This window comes from Xenopus tropicalis, chromosome 9 (assembly GCF_000004195.4).
Source record: "Xenopus tropicalis strain Nigerian chromosome 9, UCB_Xtro_10.0, whole genome shotgun sequence".
Classification (NCBI taxonomy): domain Eukaryota; kingdom Metazoa; phylum Chordata; class Amphibia; order Anura; family Pipidae; genus Xenopus; species Xenopus tropicalis.
In genome coordinates, this window is record NC_030685.2 from 5108151 (window position 1) to 5125545 (window position 17395).

General features: G+C 50.0%; 2 protein-coding genes across 2 annotated transcripts; one reads left to right on the forward strand and one right to left on the reverse strand.

Moving 5' to 3' along the window:
• Nucleotides 1–2261: 2261 nt before the first annotated feature.
• zg16 (zymogen granule protein 16) lies at nucleotides 2262–5635 on the forward strand. The gene is made up of 4 exons (XM_031893129.1): nucleotides 2262–2371; nucleotides 3973–4034; nucleotides 4335–4467; nucleotides 5224–5635. Exons 2-4 carry the CDS (start codon nucleotides 3974–3976, stop codon nucleotides 5546–5548), a joined length of 519 nt encoding a protein of 172 aa, XP_031748989.1. The 5' UTR covers nucleotides 2262–2371; nucleotide 3973; the 3' UTR covers nucleotides 5549–5635.
• Nucleotides 5636–7807: 2172 nt separating this feature from the next.
• On the reverse strand, nucleotides 7808–10705 carry LOC116407633 (repetitive proline-rich cell wall protein 2-like). Its single transcript, XM_031893344.1, has 3 exons — nucleotides 10667–10705; nucleotides 8668–9934; nucleotides 7808–7962 (listed from the first exon to the last, which is right to left on the reverse strand). Exons 1-3 carry the CDS (start codon nucleotides 10703–10705, stop codon nucleotides 7808–7810), a joined length of 1461 nt encoding a protein of 486 aa, XP_031749204.1.
• Nucleotides 10706–17395: the final 6690 nt, after the last annotated feature.

A 17395-nucleotide genomic window follows, 5' to 3' on the forward strand; every position in this document is an offset into this window, starting at 1 on the left:
TCCATGTAGTTTAAGCTTGTTATGACCCGTGTGTACCTCAGTGTGCCCGTGCTATGGTGCATGACTCCGTGGCCCCAGCGAGTAATGAGCGAATCTGTCCCATTTTTTTGCTGTGGAAAAAATCACCAATGGCGAAATACCTAAATCTGCAGCCAATCGACGCCTGGCGAAAACATTCATTCATCACTAGTCCCAGCATTAAATGGCACAATGGGCCCTGCCTTTTATAAATGCTCTGTATCTCCCCGACTGTACATGGTATGATCCGTGACTATGTGCATGTAATGAGCCGTGAATGCCCCAAGCCGCACATACTACACGCTACATTACAGCTGGACAGAGGGGCCCCCACCTCACATTATAGGGGCTGAACTCTGACACAAGCTTTATATATTGTATTCCCTGAACCCAGTGACCCGGCTGTAACTGTCATTATTACTCGCAGGAGCCAGGCTTTCCTCATACTCCCCGCGTGACTGCCAGCTGCAAATATCATTCGGAATAAATGGCAGTTTCATTGAGCATTGCTGTAGCCTGTGACCCTCTTTATTAGCTTTTATTTATAAATCCCCCATCTCAGTCCGTCCCCAGAGAGAGAAAGGCAGCTGTTCCCATAGCGATGCCCCCAGAGAATGGAGAAGGCTCTGCCCCTACAGTCAGGGCTATTATTCCCCACTCACTACAGGCACCGTGTGGGGTGGGGGTATATTTGGCCTTATTTAGTGCCCTGTATCTATAAGGGTGCAAGGTGGGACTTGGGTTCTTTCTGTTTTACTTCTGTAAGGTTTATCCTTTATGTAATAACAAGGAAATACATAGCAGGGGTGTAACTGGGCAAAGGGATTGTGAGGGGATCCTGGTCCAGGGTTATTGTCACATACGGGGTTAAATCTGTAGTTTGCTGCTTGAGGTGCATGGGTTGGCTGTAAGAGTAGCCTGTCTGTGTCTTTAATCAACATTCTCCTGCCATTGGCTCCTGTAGGCCACATTCTGCCCCTAGGAATTAGATGAAGACAATCTACTTTGAGGTTTTGTACTAAATCTAGATGAGAGTGGTGAGAATGGTGGTCTGGAAGGTTTGCAGCAATGCCATATTCCAAGGATCTTAGACAGGATAACGTATCATTTCACTTGCATACGCCACCTAGTGGCAGAATGCAGATTTATAAGTATTAATATTACATATAACCTTATGGGATTTTCAGTGAATGCAAATGACCCAGCAGAGAGAGCAACAAGTTGGCAACTGAACCCCGTACCCCAAGGAAGGCTGCTCGCTACGGGAAGTCTGCAGGGATATAAACAGGCACTTGAGCATGGAACTCCACTCTGCTTACCTGTGGGTTCTCTAAAGGGGACTCAGCCCTTTTCAGCTCCTCTCCCATACCCAGTTTGTAAGGGTCACTGACAGATAGTTCCGCTCCTAATCCATCTACAGGACTAAGGATCACTGACCATTGGTTAAACACCCCCAATGCATTGTGCTGTCAGCCATGTTGGGCCTACATAGGATTCCATCAGCCAATCACTTGGGGCCACACACATAGTGACTGTTCAGGGTTGGAGCATGTGACTAGGCTAAAGGGAAATATAAGTAAAAGCTTTAGTGTAAATAAAAGAAATAACAGGGAGAGGGGCCCCCAGGGTGCAGCTTGGGAGGGAGGCGCTGAGGGCGAGAGTCCGGGAGTTGCATTTATGGTTCTCACTCATGTGGGAGACAGAGAATGGGAAGAATAGAGAGCCAAGGGCAGGCAGAGAGGTGGGATGGAGCCTTGGGGAACATAGGGAAGAAGTAGGCAACGTGGGAAGGGAACACGTGGAGTCGGCGGTGGGAGAGACACGGACGAGAGCACAACTGCCAGCTCCACTCATTCTGACAGTCACATCCCATTGTACATAAACATAAAATATGCAGCCCACGGCCTTCTGGGAATGGGGAACAGGCCTCTCCCAGTGTGCAGCCAGGGATGGCAGGGAACAATATCCCAGCAGGCCACACTGGAGCTGAGCATGATGGGAGCTGTCACTCCATAAGACAGGCCTAGTGTGGCGCAGGAATAATAAATATACTGTGTAGGTGTGCGTCAGTCAGCAGCAGCTGGGCCCCTCCTGAGGTACCTTATCTAGCCCGTCTGGCCTTTGCCCCTCCTGGGAGAATCCGGGTCACATTAACCCTGCACCTTCCAACAACATTTACTCTAAAGCTCTCGCTCTGTATCCCCAGCTGTGATCATTGCTGGCACTGAAAGGGTTACCGGCACCCAACATGGTACCCAGGACAGCAGCTGGCACTTGTACCGGGGAGACTTGGGTATAAATACAGGCACGGGGCAGGGCGCCTACACACCCTGAGACTCCCTACTGCCTGCAGGTAAGGGCTACACAGCCTCAGGGACTGGGGGTTATAGGGGTGAGTGCTTATTTGTGCCCTGGGTACCCCTGGAACTATAGCAGGGTGACTGTTACCCCAATGTTTCTATATATCTGTAACCTTGTTATGGGCTAAGGGGGCCCAGCCTGAAGGCCAGTTAGGGGGGGATTTGGGGTGAGTGCTTATTTGTGCCCTGGGTACCCCTGGAACTATAGCAGGGTGACTGTTACCCCAATGTTTCTATATATCTGTAACCTTGTTATGGGCTAAGGGGGCCCAGTCTGAAGGCCAGTTAGGGGGGGATTTGGGGTGAGTGCTTATTTGTGCCCTGGGTACCCCTGGAACTATAGCAGGGTGACTGTTACCCCAATGTTTCTATATATCTGTAACCTTGTTATGGGCTAAGGGGGCCCAGCCTGAAGGCCAGTTAGGGGGGGATTTGGGGTGAGTGCTTATTTGTGCCCTGGGTACCCCTGGAACTATAGCGGGGTGACTGTTACCCCAATGTTTCTATATATCTGTAACCTTGTTATGGGCTAAGGGGGCCCAGCCTGAAGGCCAGTTAGGGGGGGATTTGGGGTGAGTGCTTATTTGTGCCCTGGGTACCCCTGGAACTATAGCGGGGTGACTGTTACCCCAATGTTTCTATATATCTGTAACCTTGTTATGGGCTAAGGGGGCCCAGCCTGAAGGCCAGTTAGGGGGGGATTTGGGGTGAGTGCTTATTTGTGCCCTGGGTACCCCTGGAACTATAGCAGGGTGACTGTTACCCCAATGTTTCTATATATCTGTAACCTTGTTATGGGCTAAGGGGGCCCAGCCTGAAGGCCAGTTAGGGGGGGATTTGGGGTGAGTGCTTATTTGTGCCCGGGGTACCCCTGGAACTATAGCGGGGTGACTGTTACCCCAATGTTTCTATATATCTGTAACCTTGTTATGGGCTAAGGGGGCCCAGCCTGAAGGCCAGTTAGGGGGGATTTGGGGTGAGTGCTTATTTGTGCCCTGGGTACCCCTGGAACTATAGCGGGGTGACTGTTACCCCAATGTTTCTATATATCTGTAACCTTGTTATGGGCTAAGGGGGCCCAGCCTGAAGGCCAGTTAGGGGGGGATTTGGGGTGAGTGCTTATTTGTGCCCTGGGTACCCCTGGAACTATAGCGGGGTGACTGTTACCCCAATGTTTCTATATATCTGTAACCTTGTTATGGGCTAAGGGGGCCCAGCCTGAAGGCCAGTTAGGGGGGGATTTGGGGTGAGTGCTTATTTGTGCCCGGGGTACCCCTGGAACTATAGCGGGGTGACTGTTACCCCAATGTTTCTATATATCTGTAACCTTGTTATGGGCTAAGGGGGCCCAGCCTGAAGGCCAGTTAGGGGGGGATTTGGGGTGAGTGCTTATTTGTGCCCTGGGTACCCCTGGAACTATAGCAGGGTGACTGTTACCCCAATGTTTCTATATATCTGTAACCTTGTTATGGGCTAAGGGGCCCATCCCAGTGCCAGACCACAAAGGAACATGACTGCTCTAGGGATCCCAACAAGACACCTCTAGGACCCTGCACTGTCTCCAGAAACACATTTAACTCTTTGTTCCCTGCAGGATGTTTCTGTTCCTGGTACTGTGCGCTGGCATCTTGCTGGGATCATCAACGGCAGCCAGCAGTGAGTACAACTATCTCTGTGTGACAGGGGCCCCAATAGTATCTCTGTGTGACAGGGGCCCCAATAGTATCTCTGTGTGACAGGGGCCCCAATAGTATCTCTGTGTGACAGGGGCCCCAATAGTATCTCTGTGTGACAGGGGCCCCAATAGTATCTCTGTGTGACAGGGGCCCCAATAGTATCTCTGTGTGACAGGGGCCCCAATAGTAACTCTGTGTGACAGGGGCCCCTAATATTCCCTCTTTCCCCTTCCCACCAATCTCTGTTTATCTCCCCCTCCCTTTATATCGCCCCCTGCAGTCCAGTCTCGCCTCTCTTCCTTCGCTGGGGAGTACGGCTCAGGTGGAGGCACCGCGTTCTCTTTCTCTTCAGAGCAGGTGTATGGACCAATCACTGGCCTGCGAGTGCGAGAGAACCCCAGCCATGTCATTGGGTAAGGATATGGGGCTGATCCATTGCTTGGAACCCCACTGTGAATGTTTCCAGAGGCATGGGGACCCCATTAGTAAGGGCCAATCAAGATAACCCTATAATACACTTAAGGGGCCCCTTAACATTCCTGGGGGGGGAAAGGGCTAGGCTCCGAGTAGTAGTATCAGGCCTGGACTGGCAATCTGTGGGTTCAGGCAAATGCCAGGGGGGCTGTAAGGTGCCACAGACAGTCACTATTTATTGGGCTGGGGGGGGGCTGTTTGTGCCTCTGGGTACTGGGAATGCCAGGGGGGCTGTAAGGTGCCACAGACAGTCACTATTTATTGGGCTGGGGGGGCTGTTTGTGCCTCTGGGTACTGGGAATGCCAGGGGGGGCTGTAAGGTGCCACAGACAGTCACTATTTATTGGGCTGGGGGGGCTGTTTGTGCCTCTGGGTACTGGGAATGCCAGGGGGCTGTAAGGTGCCCCAGACAGTCACTATTTATTGGGCTGGGGGGGCTGTTTGTGCCTCTGGGTACTGGGAATGCCAGGGGGCTGTAAGGTGCCACAGACAGTCACTATTTATTGGGCTGGGGGGCTGTTTGTGCCTCTGGGTACTGGGAATGCCAGGGGGCTGTAAGGTGCCCCAGACAGTCACTATTTATTGGGCCGGGGGGGCTGTTTGTGCCTCTGGGTACTGGGAATGCCAGGGGGGGCTGTAAGGTGCCACAGACAGTCACTATTGTTGTTCATTTTTCTTCCTGTCCCCCATCCCAGCCTGCAGTTCCGATACGGCGATACCTGGGGAACCTATTATGGGTACACATCGGGGCCCATCCTTGAGATTCTGCTGCGCCCAGGGGAGAGCATCACCCAGGTATCAGGGAAGACGGCCGCCTATGTCAATGAGCTGATCTTTGTGACAAACCACGGGCGCATCTTCCGCTTTGGCCAACCCTCGGGCAACTGCTTTAACGACTTTCCCCTGTACTCTAACACTGTCCTGCGCTACGTGAGCGGCCGTTATTCCTCCGTCATACACAGCATTGGCTTCCACTGGGGCTCCCAGCCGGACTGTGTGCACTGCAAGGCTGATGAGTAGGGGGGCGCCCTTGCCTTGCTGTATTGCCCCCATGCCCAGCTGGAAGGCCACAGCTTGGTCTGTAGTGAATAAATGTGATTTTCATTATTTCAGAGTGTTCTTTCCCAATGGGAATATACTGCAAATCTCCCAGAGCAGAGAATGAGGCCCAGTTACTGACACAAATGCTTCATAGACAGGTCAGGGTGCAACTATGGGGGCAATTTCAGTTCCCCAGACTGGGGGAATGGGATAGCCAATCAGAGCGCACCCACAGGTTTGTGACTGTGGGGCTAAATGATACCTTTTGGTGTTAGCCATATCCTTAAGCAATAGGGCTGCCATCTTTATTGTAGGATAATTCCAGCCTACCGGTCAGGGAGCAGGTGGTGATGTCACATGGGGCAATTACATCACTGGGGAGGAGAATGGCGGGACTTGTCTATCCTTATAAGGGGTATTATGGCAACGGGAAGGGTAAGGGAAGGTGGGGGTTTATAGGCTTCAGGCCTAGCTGGTGACTTACCGGTTGGTTCAGTCAAATACCGGCTGAGGGGCAGGATCGGACTGGGAGGGTCTGGATCGGACTGGGGGGTGCAGGGCCCACTGGGGCTACTGCCCCAGGAGCCCCACACCCCCCAAGGTGCCCCCGCCGGCCACATCCCCCACCAGGTGTCCCAGCGGCCCAGTCCGACCCTGTCTGTTGTGTCCAAAGGAACAGTCCCGGGTCATAAAGCAAAAAAAAGATGTTTGACTTCAGAGAAAGCATTTGGCATTTTGGGTGTAACAGGAGGGGCCTGTCTGGCAAACTGAGGCATCATGGGCATGTCTGGCGCGGCCTGGCAATCTGTGGGTACTGGGAATGCCATGGGGGGGCTGTAAGGTGCCATAGTCACTATTTATTGGGCTGGGGGGGCTGTTTGTGCCTCTGGGTACTGGGAATGCCAGGGGGGCTGTAAGGTGCCACAGACAGTCACTATTTATTGGGCTGGGGGGGCTGTTTGTGCCTCTGGGTACTGGGAATGCCAGGGGGGCTGTAAGGTGCTACAGACAGTCACTATTTATTGGGCTGGGGGGGGCTGTTTGTGCCTCTGGGTACTGGGAATGCCAGGGGGGCTGTAAGGTGCCACAGACACTCACTATTTATTGGGCTGGGGGGCTGTTTGTGCCTCTGGGTACTGGGAATGCCAGGGGGGCTGTAAGGTGCCACAGACAGTCACTATTTATTGGGCTGGGGGGGCTGTTTGTGCCTCTGGGTACTGGGAATGCCAGGGGGCTGTAAGGTGCCACAGACAGTCACTATTTATTGGGCTGGGGGGCTGTTTGTGCCTCTGGGTACTGGGAATGCCAGGGGGGCTGTAAGGTGCCACAGACAGTCACTATTTATTGGGCTGGGGGGGCTGTTTGTGCCTCTGGGTACTGGGAATGCCATGGGGGGGCTGTAAGGTGCCACAGACAGTCACTATTTATTGGGCTGGGGGGGCTGTTTGTGCCTCTGGGTACTGGGAATGCCAGGGGGGCTGTAAGGTGCCACAGACAGTCACTATTTATTGGGCTGGGGGGGGCTGTTTGTGCCTCTGGGTACTGGGAATGCCAGGGGGGCTGTAAGGTGCCACAGACAGTCACTATTTATTGGGCTGGGGGGGCTGTTTGTGCCTCTGGGTACTGGGAATGCCAGGGGGCTGTAAGGTGCCACAGACAGTCACTATTTATTGGGCTGGGGGGGCTGTTTGTGCCCCTGTCTAATTGAAATGCCAGGGCCAGTTTGGAAGCCCAGACCTGGCAGGGACTAATATACTAAATACTTAAATATTTGGGGGAATGCACAGAGAGCATTCAGGGCACCTACGTTAGTATTATATAAGTGTTGGTATATGTATATATGTTTGTAAATCCATTCCTACCCCCTCTTATTACATTCTGCAGGTCCCAGCGCCCCCCCGGCCAATGCATTAGTGTGTATGCCACAGAGCCGGCCCATAAAGCTGCCGGATCAGGAGCTCAGCGATACCAAATCCCAGCGCTAATGGCCCAGTCAGACTCGCACACTGACAGCATTAAATATTAAAGGCGCTTAATGGAAGGGACAGAGCAATCCCTGCGAAACCAGCTGTAATTATGGGTGATTCATAAATACTGGGATAGGGGAAACAGGTTCTGGGCCGTCTGGCTGTGTGACCCGCGTGTTGGTATATTGATCTGTTATTACAGTGTACAAGCAGTACCAGCTGTGCCGCAGAGTTAACCCTTTCTGGGCAGTAGAGTTCCTTTTGTTCCCATTTACTTCCCCTTTAAATCCCGTATATCAGGTGCCAGGGCCTCATCCACTTTGTTCTTGGGTTGCACCATCCGCTCCATCTCCCCCCAGACTAACGCCGCCGAGGGTCTGTCCATTGGAGAGATTGCGGAGCAGCAGCTGGTGGAACAGATCCGTTCTACAAAGAGAAATCTCCATTTAATGGCTCATTGGGCAGATATAACGGGGGGAGCACTGTTTGCTAGCGGGTAATTTGCAGGATAAATGGAAGCGCCACGAATTATACATGAAATGGCTGAAAATATAACTCTGATAAGAAACAGCCATTGATGAATTTGGGAAGCGCAGGGCCCAATTAGAGCTGGTTTTAGGGTGAGGCAGGGGGCCCCCAAACATTGGGGAAGCCCCTTAGTGAGCAATTACATAGTTACATAGGGTTGAAAAAAGACCAGAGTCCATCAAGTTCAACCCTTCCAAGTAAACCCAGCACCCACACCTACCAATCTATACACTCACATACATAACTATATTGTATATATATTAGTGGGACATCCCTGATTTATGGGGGTCTCAGCTGCCAACACTACATCTGTATTTGTTCCCCCCCCCCCCACAAAGTACAATAACCCCATAAATGCCATGGCTGTGTGTAAGAACACTTCCACCAGTGGCTGCTGGGACAGAGAGATACAATTAAATACAATTAGCGCCATTAGGAGAAAATGAGCCCAGAGTGCAATACATAGGCAACCTCATTCCCTATTAGTGTGCTCTGGGGGGACGTGACCTCAGGTAACTCGGGAATAATGGGATAATCCCCTCGCCATAAAGCTCAGCCGAATGAGAACAAGAGGCAGCGTCAGCCATAAAGAGACTCCAATACTGCTATAGATTCCAGGTTTTACATAGATAAACAAAATCTTCTTAGTGTCACTGCTGCAAAGACTATGGGTCTCTATGGGCAGCGCCTCTATGGGCAGGGCCTCTATGGGCAGCGCCTCTATGGGCAGGGCCTCTATGGGCAGCCTCTCTATGGGCAGCGCCTCTATGGGCAGCGCCTCTATGGGCAGCGCCTCTATGGGCAGCCCCTCTATGGGCAGGGCCTCTATGGGCAGCTCCTCTATGGGCAGGGCCTCTATGGGCAGCCCCTCTATGGGCAGCGCCTCTATGGGCAGCGCCTCTATGGGCAGGGCCTCTATGGGCAGCCTCTCTATGGGCAGCGCCTCTATGGGCAGCCCCTCTATGGGCAGGGCCTCTATGGGCAGCTCCTCTATGGGCAGGGCCTCTATGGGCAGCGCCTCTATGGGCAGGGCCTCTATGGGCAGGGCCTCTATGGGCAGGGCCTCTATGGGCAGGGCCTCTATGGGCAGCGCCTCTATGGGCAGCGCCTCTATGGGCAGGGCCTCTATGGGCAGCGCCTCTATGGGCAGGGCCTCTATGGGCAGCGCCTCTATGGGCAGGGCCTCTATGGGCAGGGCCTCTATGGGCAGGGCCTCTATGGGCAGCACCTCTATGGGCAGGGCCTCTATGGGCAGCACCTCTATGGGCAGGGCCTCTATGGGCAGCGCCTCTATGGGCAGGGCCTCTATGGGCAGCGCCTCTATGGGCAGCGCCTCTATGGGCAGGGCCTCTATGGGCAGGGCCTCTATGGGCAGCGCCTCTATGGGCAGGGCCTCTATGGGCAGGGCCTCTATGGGCAGGGCCTCTATGGGCAGCGCCTCTATGGGCAGGGCCTCTATGGGCAGGGCCTCTATGGGCAGCGCCTCTATGGGCAGCGCCTCTATGGGCAGGGCCTCTATGGGCAGGGCCTCTATGGGCAGGGCCTCTATGGGCAGGGCCTCTATGGGCAGCGCCTCTATGGGCAGCGCCTCTATGGGCAGGGCCTCTATGGGCAGCGCCTCTATGGGCAGGGCCTCTATGGGCAGCGCCTCTATGGGCAGGGCCTCTATGGGCAGCCCCTCTATGGGCAGGGCCTCTATGGGCAGCACCTCTATGGGCAGGGCCTCTATGGGCAGCACCTCTATGGGCAGGGCCTCTATGGGCAGAACCTCTATGGGCAGCCCCTCTATGGGCAGCGCCTCTATGGGCAGGGCCTCTATGGGGAGCGCCTCTATGGGCAGCACCTCTATGGGCAGTGCACCCACATTAATCTGTAGGCAAGAAAGAAGTAGAAGATCCCAACCTGCCACCCAGTGAGACTCCCGCAATGAATGTGACCAATGAGATCAGTAGTTCCTCTGTATCAGCCAATCAGTAGGCAACACCATTTAGCCCCAACATACAGAGGTCCCTCCATTTATTCCATTTGGAATAACTATCAATGACTCCTGCAGGGATCAAACCTTGCCCCCGTGTGACCCTTCTCCTGCTATTTCTTTCCCAGTTCCTTAGCTGCTTAGCTGAGTATTAACTTAATGGGATTATTACAGGGAGCCGGACTGATCCCATTGAGCCCCCATGACCTCTCATGCTGCCGGGTTTCCCTGGGATGGTTTAGGAGTCGTTTGCACTTGTGCAGGTGTTTATGCAGCTGCTGCAGGACTACAAATCCCAGCATTCCCTGCTAGACACCTATTGGAAAGACATATATGCATGTTCTTTGCCCATAGCTAAAGCCCAATTCTGCCCACGGCACTGATCAATAATTGAAATCACAGTTGATACTATCCTATGGGCATATCTTGCCCAGCAGGCAATGGGCCTTCCTCCTCCTCCTCCCAGGGCCCCCGTGTGACCTCAATAGCTTCGGAGCGATGAGCAAACTGCACGCAGCCTCTCCCCGGCTTTACATATTAATGGAGAGCAAATAACAAGCAAATCCCTGGATGGCGCAGAGGAAAGTCACGCTCAGAATATTGGTTCGGGGGGGGGGGCACAATTACCGGATGGAGATTATTCCCTCTGAGCGATGGTGCTGCCATCTTGCATGTACATATACATTTCCAAGATGGCAGCTGTGATGCCAATATCTTATTAAAAAGTTCTATGCTACCTTGTTGCCAGGATCAGTGACGCCCAGCAACCAGATTACCTTGAAGATATCATATTAAGGCAAAGTTCTCTTTTAATAAGAGAATCAGTAGCAAGATTTATTAAGTGTGGGAATGTGGTTAATGAGCCGGAGCCAATCCTGCCAGGGACCGGGGGCCGTGTGGGTATGGGAGCGATCAGCTGGAAGATTTGCACCCCCAGGAGCATGTAGCGCACTTATCAAATGGGTAATCAATGAGCTGTGTAACGCACATCTCCCATTCCCTGGTAATGATCATTCTCACTTGCGGCTTCCTGATGGCTGCGTAACTCAGCCCGATAATCCCTTTACTTTCCCTTTATTGTTTCGGGTCTGCAGATACTTTTAAGATTTTAAGAAGGTTGAGCATAAAGATAGGTAGAATCTCAGCCATAAAGCAGGGCAGGACTGCTGCTTACAATGGGGGGATCAGATAGGATCTGTGCCACTGTGACAGAATGCTCTGTTATACAGATAGCTAGAATCTCAGCCATAAAGCAGGGCAGGACTGCTGCTTACAATGGGGGGGATCAGATAGGATCTGTGCCACTGTGACAGAATGCTCTGTTATACAGATAGCTAGAATCTCAGCCATAAAGCAGGGCAGGACTGCTGCTTACAATGGGGGGGATCAGATAGGATCTGTGCCACTGTGACAGAATGCTCTGTTATACAGATAGCTAGAATCTCAGCCATAAAGCAGGGCAGGACTGCTGCTTACAATGGGGGGATCAGATAGGATCTGTGCCACTGTGACAGAATGCTCTGTTATACAGATAGCTAGAATCTCAGCCATAAAGCAGGGCAGGACTGCTGCTTACAATGGGGGGATCAGATAGGATCTGTGCCACTGTGACAGAATGCTCTGTTATACAGATAGCTAGAATCTCAGCCATAAAGCAGGGCAGGACTGCTGCTTACAATGGGGGGATCAGATAGGATCTGTGCCACTGTGACAGAATGCTCTGTTATACAGATAGCTAGAATCTCAGCCATAAAGCAGGGCAGGACTGCTGCTTACAATGGGGGGGGATCAGATAGGATCTGTGCCACTGTGACAGAATGCTCTGTTATACAGATAGCTAGAATCTCAGCCATAAAGCAGGGCAGGACTGCTGCTTACAATGGGGGGATCAGATAGGATCTGTGCCACTGTGACAGAATGCTCTGTTATACAGATAGCTAGAATCTCAGCCATAAAGCAGGGCAGGACTGCTGCTTACAATGGGGGGGGATCAGATAGGATCTGTGCCACTGTGACAGAATGCTCTGTTATACAGATAGCTAGAATCTCAGCCATAAAGCAGGGCAGGACTGCTGCTTACAATGGGGGGGATCAGATAGGATCTGTGCCACTGTGACAGAATGCTCTGTTATACAGATAGCTAGAATCTCAGCCATAAAGCAGGGCAGGACTGCTGCTTACAATGGGGGGATCAGATAGGATCTGTGCCACTGTGACAGAATGCTCTGTTATACAGATAGCTAGAATCTCAGCCATAAAGCAGGGCAGGACTGCTGCTTACAATGGGGGGATCAGATAGGATCTGTGCCACTGTGACAGAATGCTCTGTTATACAGATAGCTAGAATCTCAGCCATAAAGCAGGGCAGGACTGCTGCTTACAATGGGGGGGGGAGTCAGATAGGATCTGTGCCACTGTGACAGAATGCTCTGTTATACAGATAGCTAGAATCTCAGCCATAAAGCAGGGCAGGACTGCTGCTTACAATGGGGGGATCAGATAGGATCTGTGCCACTGTGACAGAATGCTCTGTTATACAGATAGCTAGAATCTCAGCCATAAAGCAGGGCAGGACTGCTGCTTACAATGGGGGGATCAGATAGGATCTGTGCCACTGTGACAGAATGCTCTGTTATACAGATAGCTAGAATCTCAGCCATAAAGCAGGGCAGGACTGCTGCTTACAATGGGGGGGGGGAGTCAGATAGGATCTGTGCCACTGTGACAGAATGCTCTGTTATACAGATAGCTAGAATCTCAGCCATAAAGCAGGGCAGGACTGCTGCTTACAATGGGGGGATCAGATAGGATCTGTGCCACTGTGACAGAATGCTCTGTTATACAGATAGCTAGAATCTCAGCCATAAAGCAGGGCAGGACTGCTGCTTACAATGGGGGGGATTACCCTTTCAGGTAAATGAGTTGGCTATAAGGTACTTTCCCCTGGTTCCGGTGCTGGTTCCGGCAGGGCCGGCTATGAGAGATACTGTATGTAGGAGTCTCTCCTTGCTGTGACAGTCTCTCTCCCTGGCACTACTTGATTCTGTAGCCGCCGGTGATTTACATGGAAAGGATCTTTCAGTTCTTCACTCTCTCATTTGCCTGTGACAGGCGCTGAATAATGCAGAGCTTTCCCCCTGAATAACTTGCCGGGATTTAATGTTGTCACTCACTTTCTGTGCGGCTCGATGCTCCCTGCTAAGTACTGCGCCTGGCATTGCCCTTAGTGAGACACAACCTGCTCCTAAAGGGATCACAATGGGCCTGAACCCCTCAATTTCAATACTGGGGCACCTTAGGCCACACCTCCAACCATCATAGCCCCACCCATAACTGGCCCAAGCCCCTGCCCAGTAACAAGTCATACTCTTTCCTAGGCCAGGGGGTTCCTGGGACAGTAGGAAGTGAGAATCCCCTGCGCAGCAGAACCCGGCCCAGTGGGGCTTATTTACCTTTTGGGCACTAAGTGTAAAAACTTAAATTGCACCTTGTTGTAAATTTAACATGTGGTGCATTGGCATCAATACGGGCCTCACTACAACTCATATATACAGGTATGGGATCCCTTATCCGGAAACCCATTATCCAGAAAGCTCCGAATTATGGAAAGCCTGTCTCCCATAGACCCCATTTGAAACAAATAATTAAAAAAACGATTTCCTTTTTCTCTGTAATAATAAAACAGTACCTGTACTTGATCCCAACTAAGATATAATTACCCCTTATTGGGGCAGAACAGCCCTATTGGGTTTATTTAATGGTTAAATTATTCCTTTTTCTCTGTAATAATAAAACAGTACCTGTACTTGATCCCAACTAAGATATAATTACCCCTTATTGGGGCAGAACAGCCCTATTGGGTTTATTTCATGGTTAAATGATTCCCTTTTCTCTGTAATAATAAAACAGTACCTGTACTTGATCCCAACTAAGATATAATTACCCCTTATTGGGGCAGAACAGCCCTATTGGGTTTATTTAATGGTTAAATGATTCCCTTTTCTCTGTAATAATAAAACAGTACCTGTACTTGATCCCAACTAAGATATAATTACCCCTTATTGGGGGCAGAACAGCCCTATTGGGTTTATTTAATGGTTAAATGATTCCCTTTTCTCTGTAATAATAAAACAGTACCTGTACTTGATCCCAACTAAGATATAATTACCCCTTATTGGGGCAGAACAGCCCTATTGGGTTTATTTAATGGTTAAATTATTCCCTTTTCCCTGTAATAATAAAACAGTACCTGTACTTGATCCCAACTAAGATATAATTACCCCTTATTGGGGGCAGAACAGCCCTATTGGGTTTATTTCATGGTTAAATGATTCCCTTTTCTCTGTAATAATAAAACAGTACCTGTACTTGATCCCAACTAAGATATAATTACCCCTTATTGGGGGCAGAACAGCCCTATTGGGTTTATTTCATGGTTAAATGATTCCCTTTTCTCTGTAATAATAAAACAGTACCTGTACTTGATCCCAACTAAGATATAATTACCCCTTATTGGGGCAGAACAGCCCTATTGGGTTTATTTCATGGTTTATTGATTTATTGTTTTAGTAGACTTAAGGTATGGAGATACCCTTGGTCCCGAGCATTCTGGATAAAGGGTCCTATACCTATATATAATTGTCCCTTCATGTGTGTCAGTCACTGTTTGCACCATACAATTTGCCCCAAAAAGTTAGTTGTCCTTTATCTCCATTGCATTGAGAAGCTTAATTGCCCCTTTTCTTCCTGCTGTTTCTGGAATCTGCCCCCATTAGCAGGACACACAAGCCTGGTATGATGGGAATGGGAGTTGCAGGAGGGTAAGGACAGTAGGGTGATACTTTGGGTCTGTGCCCAACTGCCCCCTGCATACACAGATGTAGCCTGTCGCCCCCTGCTGGAAATAGGTTAGGGCATCACTGGGCCTGTTTGTGGGGCCAAATTAGCTTAATGTACAGTAATGATTGTTAGATATGTCAGTCTGTATACCAGGAGCGCCCTTCTGCTCTTGCTGAACTGCAGATTTATATACTGCGGCTTTATACTCATTGGTATTATTCTTACCTGCCCTGCAGCACACACAGCCCACTGAGGGTAGCAATGGCCGCACACTGCCATCTGCTGGTGGAGGGTGGTATATCAGTAGGCATAGCCTCACTTCCCATAGGATAATTTTGGCAAAAGAGATGTATAATGAATGGCACAGACCTGTCCCCACCCCACTATTACACATGGGTGACCCAGTTCCCACATGGAACCTTTGGGTGGAATTGGGCAGACATACAGTATGTACGGGCTGTGTATGTAGTGTCTCTGTGTGAGTGCCCAAGGCACGCTGTCAGCCTGTTCAGCTACTGGCACTTTGGGTGGGGGGGTCACAACCTGTCTTTATTACCCTTTAGGGGCCTTGGAACTCTATGGCACAGTAGTGTCACATGTAAAGCATCACACACATCGCACTGATACACACAGACACAATGATATTCAGCAAGGGCACAGAGTGGCACAAAAGGACTTGTACAAATGCCAGTGGCACAGGCACGAGACGGGCATAAATCCAGAGCCACAACTGGATGCCCTGCGTGCCAGGAACTGCCATAGTCGGGTGAATGCAGTCAGACAGAAATAGCTTGTTGCATCTATTGAACCATATATAACAGATACACCCTCTATGTTTCCCCTAATATAAGGGAATCCCTTCAATGAGAGGACCCCCTGCCCCTGACTTGGGGCTCCCCTGCAGTGCCCCCCCCCCCCCCCCAGCAGAGCACAGACTGAGAGTAATGGGCGAGATCAGCCAAGTAAAAGAGCTATGAATAAATGACGAGCTGTGTGTATTAATTCCCCGAAATCCTGAGAAACTGAAGAGGAAGAAAAAGGGGGGAGACGCAGCGAGAGAGGAAGGGGGGGTGGGCAAGAGACTGTGTCGAATGGGGGGAGAGGGATGGAGAGAGTGCGAGAGAGTGACAAATGGAAGGAAGGGGTGCTCAGGGGGAGACGTAGGAGAATAAGGGCAGGGGGTGCAAGAAACAAGCTGTAGGGAGAATAGGTGGGGGTATCAGCCAGAGTGGGGTGAGAGAATGGAAAAGGGAATGTACAGATATAGGAAATATCATCTGCAGAATGGCCAGAGACAAGATAGGTAGATAGGTAGATAGATAGATAGATAGATAGATAGATAGATGATAGATAGATAGATAGATAGATAGATAGATAGATAGATAGATAGATAGATAGATAGATAGATACGTAGATGATATATAGACATAGATAGATACATAGATAGATACATAGATGATAGATAACAGACATGATAGATAGATAGATAGATAGATAGATAGATAGATGACAGATATACAGACATGATAGATAGATAGATAGATAGATAGATAGATAGATAGATAGATAGATAGATAGATAGATAGATACAAAGATACATAGATGACAGATATACAGACATGATAGATAGATAGATGATAGATAGATAGATAGATAGATAGATAGATAGATAGATACGTAGATGATATATAGACATAGATAGATACATAGATAGATACATAGATGATAGATAACAGATGCATAGATAATATATAGACATAGATAGCTAGAGAAGAGAGAGAGAGAGAGAGAGAGAGATAGATACATAGATGACAGATATACAGACATGATAGATAGATAGATAGATAGATAGATAGATAGATAGATAGATAGATGATAGATAGATACAGTAGATGATAGATACGTAGATGATATATAGACATAGATAGATACATAGATACATAGATGATAGATAACAGATGCATAGATAATATATAGACATAGATAGCTAGAGAAGAGAGAGAGAGAGAGAGAGAGAGAGAGAGAGAGAGAGAGAGAGAGATAGATAGATAGATAGATAGATACATAGATACATAGATGACAGATATACAGACATGATAGATAGATAGATAGATAGATAGATAGATAGATAGATAGATAGATAGATGACAGATAGATAGATAGACAGACAGACAGACATATGAGACAGATCTGTGAGAGTATGAGAGACAGGGAGGCTGGTGCTGGAGAGAGTGTGACTGGGAGAAGGAGTGAGTATGAGAGATACAGTGTGTGTGTAAGTTGTACCTGTGCTGCATTACTGACCGTTACCCCTCAGTGGGACCCCCACTATGTGCAGGTACAAGGGGGTCCCTCGGGTTAGACCTGTGGGAATGGGAAAGGTGCAGAAGGCAATGGGGGGAGAGGTAAAGAGGCAGAAGGGCAGATAGGAGTAAGGAGGGCTGGCAGGCAGGGGGCAAGGAGGGGCTGAGAGTGGCGCAGAGCTGGGAGGGGGGGGCTGTGTGTGGGGGGGGGGGG

Bases quoted from the DNA above. Each gene is read 5' to 3' on its own strand.
- zg16 (XM_031893129.1), top strand. From the start codon at position 3,974: ATGTTTCTGTTCCTGGTACTGTGCGCTGGCATCTTGCTGGGATCATCA. The intron at 4,035-4,334 runs GTGAGTACAACT...CGCCCCCTGCAG, and splicing joins ATCATCAACGGCAGCCAGCA to TCCAGTCTCGCCTCTCTTCC. The intron at 4,468-5,223 runs GTAAGGATATGG...CCCCCATCCCAG, and splicing joins AACCCCAGCCATGTCATTGG to CCTGCAGTTCCGATACGGCG.
- LOC116407633 (XM_031893344.1), bottom strand. From the start codon at position 10,705: ATGGCAGCACCATCGCTCAGAGGGAATAATCTCCATCCG. The intron at 9,935-10,666 runs GTAATTGTGCCC...TCTTGCCTACAG, and splicing joins GAGGGAATAATCTCCATCCG to ATTAATGTGGGTGCACTGCC. The intron at 7,963-8,667 runs GTATTGGAGTCT...TTCTCTTTGTAG, and splicing joins AAAACCTGGAATCTATAGCA to AACGGATCTGTTCCACCAGC.